Raw genomic sequence first — 8,508 nt, forward strand, 5'->3', positions numbered from 1 at the left:
TGTGTGTGTGTGCGCATGTCTTTTTATGCCTGTATGCACTATGCAGCCATTTACCAAAATGCAAGTCAGCACATTGCTTATTTTTAACTCACAATGTTTGCATATCTATGACAGCAGCCATGTTGAAATTTCACATGGCAACAATTTTTGGTACCTAACTTATTTTTCAAGTTATCGTGTTCACAACATGCACGGATGGGCAGACTGACAGAGGGTATGCCCAATTCACCCTTTTCGTTCCACGTCAGGGACAAAAAGTTTTCTGACTTCCTTTAAATATCTTTTTTTAAATTAAAGAATCAATTACACATAAAGTGTAGCTCTAACGAGGAGATATCGAAAGGCAGAGACAAGTGAAGACACTATGTTTCAGTTTGTTAACGTTTTCACAACTTTGAGCCTGACTGCTACATATTTCATGGTTTAGGATTAAAAAGAGTTTTGGGATAAGATAAGATTAGATTAGATATAATTTATCTCAGTATAGGACAAATTTCTAGCAAACTGCTTTTGTTTTAAAGTAAGATAAGGGTTGAAATTTGGTTTAGAACAGGGTCAGGATTAATATCTGTTTCCCTCTAGTGTCAACAAAAACACAAGTGTGAGTACAAATCAACATCTTTATGAATATTTAGAAGTATATAATTCATCAATATATTTAATTACTGAGAATCAACAGAGTACATTAAGATACTGAGAGAAGTACTATTAGGGAACTGGGGGGTGGGGGGGCGAAGGCATACGTACAAACTGACCTACAAAATGGCACCTGAAAAGAAGAATCAAGTGTACTTTCCCCTCAAACACGTATTCTATGAAATGATCCAACACTGTGAAAACTGTCTGGTGCAAAAACATAAACTTATTTTTAGTGTCACATTTTCCTCTGTCAACTAACAATGTGTGTTGAGTTTTATGCTAACCTTGGCTTGGTTAAAGACGGCTATGGCAAAAGTTAAAAAGAGCAAGAATTCTTCATTGTTCCTGTGTAAACAGAGTCAAACTGGAAACATCTGGTGGATTGAATTTACCAGTCACATTAATGGGGATGATGCATGAAGTGATGACTTGGGTATTGCTTTTCATTCTCTCCTCGGGGGTGGGCAACGGAAGAACTTTAGACCAGTTGGTCTGCTTGTCCAGGGTGGAGGGGATGTTAGGGATGGGAAACTTAGAGCGGTGACCTAGGGCCACCCCGTCTGTGTCAGGGTCAGTGGGCGCGGCCTGCAACAGATGGATATTTGCATGGTTAGACTGTTAGAAGTGTTGCAGCAGACGGATTACATGAGCACAGTTCTAGAGGGGAATGTGTGCACATCAGCGGTTGAAGTGAGGAGGTTCAGTAGAGAAAGTAAAAAAACATGCTTCAGAGTTAGGGGAAATGGAGAGCACATGAAACATTTCATGCAAAAAGTGTACAAACCTCAGACAAATAACTCCTCAACACACACACAACTTTGTTTGGTGTGCTTAAAGAAGAACACATGGCAGGGTCGACCTGCTGCTGTGGAAATCCATGGCACCTCTACGGCTCTCTGACATGATAACGAGTCTCCAGAAATATTTCTGGGAATGAAACTGAGCGGTGACATTCCTCCAAGCTTCAGAATCAGCCAGCACCGCACCTCGTCCTCAACTCAGAAAACATCAAAACTGTTTCTACAAACCTCAGACTCTCCGTCCAACCTCCAACATCTTCAGCAGCTGCTCCACACACAGGGGACCTTACCTCCAGTCTTCCTCAGAGACATGTGAAACTGGGGGTGATTCTCAGGCTGAGCTGGTTCCCACCTCCAACACCCAAACCCCCCCAATTTAAAGCTAGTTCTGGAGCCTTTGTGCTCTCTGTTCCCAGCAGACCAATGAGACCCTGACTGGTTACAAAGGACACCAGTTTCCTTGGAAACTATAGAAAAAAATCAAAGTGAGACCATTTACAGCTGATTTGTTTGGGGGAGACAGCACTTTGAGCGGAGTCTGAGAAACTGGACGTAGACTGGAAAAAAGTGATGTGAGGACAAAGGTTTGGCTGCAGGAAGGAGAGGGAAAAATGAGGACTGGTCATTTTGTTTCTGTTCATGGCTCTTTTCTGTCTTCATCATGGCCTCAAGTAGCTGTGGTAAAACAACCAGCTCAAAGAGGGAAAACACGAGGACATCAGCTGGGCAGAGGGGAAACAACAGCACAGAGGCATCATGGGTAATCACAGGCGCAAGCTTCCAGACGTCAACCCTGTCATTAGAGAAACCCAGGCTGCTGAGGCTGTGGCCCTCACACACATTCCTCACATGCACGAAAACTCAGAGGCAGGTCCTTCAGCCCAACAACTGAATTATACGTTACATACGTAATGTAGGTCAGAGCATCCCTAATGCATCCATACATTTCTATGCTGATGACACAGTTGTTTACTGTCAAGATAAAACTGTTGCTAAGGCTTTCCAGCTTTTGAAATCTGCATTCAACTACATCCAGACTGACTTGTTCCACCTCAAACTTGTCCTAAACACTGACAAAACCAAAGGGATGCTTTTTTCAAACAGGAAGTTGGTCCCAGCAGTTCTTCCTCCGATTTTATCCTCAAATAGTGTCCCCATTGAGTTTGTTGATTCCTATAAATATTTGTGTATCTTGGTCGACTCACATCTCTCTTTTAAGCCCCATGTGGAAAACTTGGTAAAGAAACTGAAAGTTAAACTGGGTTTCTTTTTCAGAAACAGATCCTGTCTAACTCTGAACCCTGAGGAACACCTTGTATCTGTGACTTTCCTTCCCTCAATTGACCACGGTGACATTATTTACATGAACGCTCCTACAAGAACCCTGCAGATGTTGGATGGACATCATGAACTTCACGCAGACCCTCTCACTGGTATATTTTCATCTTTAAATCACTTCCTGGTCTGCTGCCTTCATACATCTCCTCCTACATGTCTCTGCGTGAGTGCAGCTACAGCGTGCGCTCTCAGGACATCATTACCTGCAGTGTTCCCTCAGTGAGGACTGAACTAGACAAAAGGACCTTCTCCTACTCCGCTCCTGTTTCCTGGAATATCTTGTAAAAAGATCTGAAGCTCTCGACCTTTGACCTCTCTAGTGGCTTCAAACATCTGATAAGTTCCTGCAAGACCCAACGCAGACGTTCCTGTTTTTAGTTTTCTACATCGCCTTATAATCTGTTTATTTGGTTCGGTTTTTAATGCCATTTTCTTTCACTTGTTCTTCTCAATTTGTATGCATCCTTTATGATTGTCTTTGTTGTCCACTGTTGTCTTGAGTCTTTGTTAAAATCAGGTCTCTCTTGTAAACGAGTCCCTGAGGCTCAATGGGACCAAGCTGTAGAAATAAAGGTTGAATGACAACAACAAAGCTGCAGGATGCTGCTACTCTTACAGGACATGCATTAAAATAACAACTCCACATGTACATTACAAGGCAGCAAGCAAAACAAGAACAGATGAGGTAAAGTGCTAGAAGGAGCCCGCTGGAACAAAGATGGAGGGAGTGCAGGATGATACCTTTCGCTTCCAAGGAGAGAGGCGGCAACATTCAGTGGGGGAGGAGGAGCGGGTGGATTCAAACTAAATGACAGGGCAAAAACAAAACAACATGTAAACAAAAGACTGATCTGAACATGGAGAGATCACACACACGTGACAGACAGAGGATGTGTCACAGAGGTGAGTCGGAGCTGCACTGATCCAAATCAAACGTGCACTAAATGGACTGTACCTATACAGCTCCTTTCTATCCAATCAAGATCTTCAAAACTCTTTACAATCTGTGCCTCATTTACCCGTTCATACAGCTCTATACTAGATCTCTACAAAGATAATTGAACAAATCATTCTAGAGACTAATCAGAGCTTCATCCATTCATACACTGATGGACACACATCGGAGGCTGTGAGGGGTTCAGTGTCTTGCCCTGAGACACTTCGGCATGTGACTGCTGGTGGATTTGAACCCCCAACTCTCGCATTGGAGGACGACTGCTCTAACCACTCAGCCACAGCCGCACTCTCTACACTAACATGATGAACGCAGTCTGCGTCCATCTTCACCGGAGCTGCTGCTAACTGTGTGCTCACATCTGTAACTGGGGCTTTTGCACAGCTCCTGCTCAGCCCTCCACACAAAAATCACTATTCCACAGTATTTGTAGCTGATTCGAGGCTGACTCTGGACTTTGTTTTGTCCCTGCTTCTCTGGTGGGACCGTGCGAGCTGAGTCCGACCGAATCATGAATGCAGGACACTGATTGGTCAGGGGGAGGAGTCACTGGATCTCAGAAACTTTTCACCGATCCGCCATTTGCAATTTGTCAGAACGCAGAGCAGCGGCTGGATCTATTTTTAAGATTTTGTGTTTAATGTGTTTAACGCTGAAGTCCAGGCGTTTTTTGTGTTTGGTGACCGACAACAAAATGCGAGCGGGGTCACTGTGGAGGGTCATACGAGCTGCGGACACGTTGAAGCATGCGAGGCCGGACCCCGAGCCCCAGCCTCGCATGCTCACAAAGACCGGGGTCTGAGCCCTGGCAGGCGGGAGGACCGGGAGTTCGAGAGGGAGGGTGGAAACTTTTTTTAAACATCCATCCATCCATCCATCCATCCATCCATCCATCCATCATCTTTTACCCACTTCTTCCATTTTGGGTCATGGGGATCGCTGGTGCCCATGTCCAGCAGTCACTGTGCGAGGGGCGTTTTAAAAAAAACATTTTATGTATAAAAAATATGTTTTTTTTTTTTATCAGTGAAGAATAAAAATAAATAAACGGTGCCGGCTTTATCATGAAATCCTGTTTTCACTTTGACTTTATTAAATAATCTGGTAATTAAAGTTAACTCAGCTGAAAAATCATAAAAAGTCAAAATTATTGGATCTCAGGAATATTTCCCTCCAACATGTTTAAAGAAGAGACACAGCCTTTAGTTCAACTTTATTCTAACCCCCAGATGAACAAATCACAAACAAGAATTACACTTTAAATCATTGTTTGATGGTTCCCGTCTCTTCAAACGAGGATTGACAACTTTGTCTTTCTTATTTTATAGACAAAGTCAGTAAGGTGAGAAATATCACTGATCATCACTTAAATCACTAAAATAAAATCTGTATACAAGAAACAAAACCACAATAAAAGTACACACAATGAGTGCAAATACATCAAATGATGAAGAAATATAGATTTTTAAATATAAATGTTTTTGTAGGATCTGGTTCATCAGATTTAATTCAGATTATTTATATAACACCAAGTCACAACAGAAGTCGTCTCAGGGCACTGAACAGAAATATTCATATTTAAAATAAGTTAACAGAAACATTCATATTTAAAACTAATAATTGAACTTTATTTATCTGAGGAGCAGACTGCTTTGAGTTTAACTCATCGCAGAACTCTCTCTCTTAATGATGAACTAAAGTTCATTAAAGTTCATCAGCAGGATTTTGGATTCTGGACACGCCTCCAGAACCGGTTCTGAAGTTCAGTACAAATCCAGGCTGATCTGGGCTGAGGAGGAGCGGTGCAAAAGGGGCATAAGATGCTTCTGTGGCTGCTCCCAAAGAGAACAAACAAACATAATTCTATCATTTTCATAGTATAAACACACGTGCATCGTGCACAAATCAAGTAATGTGTTTAAACTTAAAGTTTACAGTGACTCAGAAGCATAAATATACTTTAAATAAATATTTATGGCAGTTAATATCTTACCTGTTACAGATAGCTCTTCAAATGATACATATAGTTCTCAGAAATAGATCAGAACTATAAGGAGCTGAGTTTGTTGCAGCTCCCTGGACTGAAGAAGTCTCTAGGATGAAAGACGAAATCCATCCAGAGGACCTGACTTAACTTTGTTAGATTTTACAACCTGGATTATTGAGCATTAATCAGCACAGCTAAGAAATAGAGTTTAATTTTGACAAGGCTGATTAGCGAACAGCTAATTAAATTTATTAAATTAATTAATACACAATTAAATAAAATAAAAACACATGTGCTGCAGTAACACCACTCCTCTCAAAACTCTTATGGCAGTTTAAACATTTTTCATGTAGACCTTCCTTTGAGTCTCTGAAGCACGTCATTAAATAAATATCACAAATAAACGTGTGACACGAGACCGGCAGCAACGCGCACGTGTAAATGATGCACAAACTGCTGTGAAATGTTGAAGACTGGAGTTAAAGTTCACCCAGCGGGCCTTCTCCTGTCAGGACAGCAGGTCCTCGTCTAAAAGCTCGTTGTGCTGTCAAGAATCACCTGAGCCACTTGAACTTCTAAAGGTTTATGGAAAGAGTATTACTGAAACTGGTGGACTGCATTCAAGTTCACATTACACAGCTTTTTGGGCTAAAACCTCCTGAAACTCCTCAAGCTGCAACTAGGTACTTTTTGTGCTCTTAAAGACCGACTCAGTTCCAGCTACATGGCTGTAGTGAGAAAGTGATAACCTGAACGAGCGCTCAGGAGAACTTGCACAACATTTTCCAGACGGGAGTTGTTTGAAGACAGCAGCAGTCCACTTGCTCTTTGCTCCTCTTCAACTATTTACCTTGTGGAGTTCAGAGATTTTACAGAAAAGCCCACTTCAAAATACCACCAAGTGAAAACACATTTTAAGTTCAAGAGAAGATATTTTTGCAATTCTGATTCTTAAGATTGTATTTTTTTTTTAATTTTATATACATTTCTCAAATTCAGCTAAGTTGTTTTGTGTATGATGATCTGAAGGTTTCGTTTCACAGCCACACAGAGAAAAGCCTCACCGCTGTCAGAGCCGCCCCCCTCCTGTCTCTCCTGGGGACGATGGAAGGGGAGGGGAACGTGGGCACCGGGGGCGAGGCTGAAATGTTTGCTCTGCGCTCCCCGCTTCCTGACGGACTCCTCTGGAGGTCTGGACACACAAAAACACAGAGATGCTGTGAGACGCATCAGCACGTAGCTGTCAGAGAGCACTTCACAAGCCAGTCTGTCACTACAACGAGCTTTACAAGAACATTAGTACTGTAGTTGGCTTGGCTGTTGGAATTTTATTGTTTTTTAAATGTTTCACACGTGTTGGGGTGCACTTGCAAAACACACCCGCTAGGGGGCAGAAGAGTATAAAGGTTTCAGAAAGTTACAGCAAGCTGCTGCACTGAGGGATTCTCTGGACAGGTGACTTTTACAAATGAAGCTTCAAATGGGGGCGACATGGTGGTAAAGTTGGTAGAGCTGCTACCTCTCAGCAAGAAGGTCACTGGTTCAAATCCCTGCTCAGGACCTTTCTGGGTGGAGTTTGCATGTTCTCTCCATGTGGGTTTTCTCCCACAGACCAAAAACATGCATGTTAGGCTGACTGGTAACTAAACTGTCCCTGTGATGGACTGGAGACCTGTCCAGGTGTCCCTGTGATGGACTGGAGACCTGTCCAGGTGTCCCTGTGATGGACTGGAGACCTGTCCAGGTATCCCTGTGATGGACTGGAGACCTGTCCAGGTGTCCCCCACCTGTCACACAGTGACTGCTGGACATGGGCACCAGTGACCCCCATGACCCGAAAAGGAAGAAGTGGGTAAAGATGATGTATGGATTTAAATGGAAGTAAAATGAAACAGTGGGACATGGTCCAAACATATCTGTTAATGCTTGGGGGGGCTCACCTCGGCTGAAGGACCAGGAGCTGACGTTGGCTTGCTGATGAAGCTCTTCTAGACATGCTGGCCGTGTGGAGGGGTGTAAAACATTCCTCTGCTGCAGCCGGGGAGCCCGGAAATGTGCTGTCAGCTTACTCTCCACATCCAGGTTGGACGCCGCTGTCAGACAAACACACAACGGCAGAATGTGTTGTTGTTGTTGTTGTTTGTTTTAAACACAGACAGAACACCTCATGTATCTTTAACACCTTTAGAGAAATAAATCCAAAGGATGGACGTCATCCTTGATCACCTTGACTTGTTTGAGGTGACGGCATAAAGATAGCGGTGATTGCAGATGTGACACTGACAGGTTTTTATTTTCTTTAAAAAAAGAGTAAAAAATAAAAGTAGCAGATTTTATAATTTGACAATCTTCCATTTTAATGTGAATTATGGTCAATTAGCTGAAGCAGCCGTCATAATTCCAGTTCAAGTTAATCTGAGAGTTTGATCAAAATCACTTCTTTGGATCTTAAGATATTTTGCTAAAAGAACTGCAGGTTGGCTCCCACTTTTAAAGCTAAACTTTTAACATGAACTCAAACGATCTGGAGTTTAGAGCATGACACGGGAGTGACTCTCAGCTACTACCACCAGGCGCGTCGTTAAAGCCCCGGATCACAACGAGTTTCAGTTTCCCACTGCTCCACTGGTGCGCAAGAAACGTACAGACGTCCATCCGATGGACAGAGACAGACAAAGACAAAGGTGCAGCTGATGCAGCAGAGTGCAGCAAATGAATGGAGCAGGTAAAACAGAAACATCCTGATGCATGCTCAATAATCCAGGTAGAAAAATGATGCATGCTCAATA

At 42.8% G+C, this 8,508-nt stretch overlaps 1 protein-coding gene across 1 annotated transcript in view; it reads right to left on the reverse strand.

Moving 5' to 3' along the window:
- nhsa (Nance-Horan syndrome a (congenital cataracts and dental anomalies)) overlaps window positions 1–8,508 on the reverse strand; it is a 259,806-nt gene that overhangs the window by 8,793 nt on the left and 242,505 nt on the right. The window contains exons 2-5 of the mRNA XM_037698330.1: window positions 7,660–7,812; window positions 6,784–6,911; window positions 3,519–3,581; window positions 1,032–1,224 (exon numbers count right to left, since the gene is read on the reverse strand). Of these exons, the coding sequence (XP_037554258.1) occupies window positions 1,032–1,224; window positions 3,519–3,581; window positions 6,784–6,911; window positions 7,660–7,812 (537 nt within the window). The remainder of the gene's footprint in view (window positions 1–1,031; window positions 1,225–3,518; window positions 3,582–6,783; window positions 6,912–7,659; window positions 7,813–8,508) is intronic.

The sequence above is a fragment of the Nematolebias whitei genome, chromosome 3, assembly GCF_014905685.2.
Source record: "Nematolebias whitei isolate Nwh7 chromosome 3, NemWhi1, whole genome shotgun sequence".
Taxonomy (NCBI): Eukaryota; Metazoa; Chordata; class Actinopteri; order Cyprinodontiformes; family Rivulidae; genus Nematolebias; species Nematolebias whitei.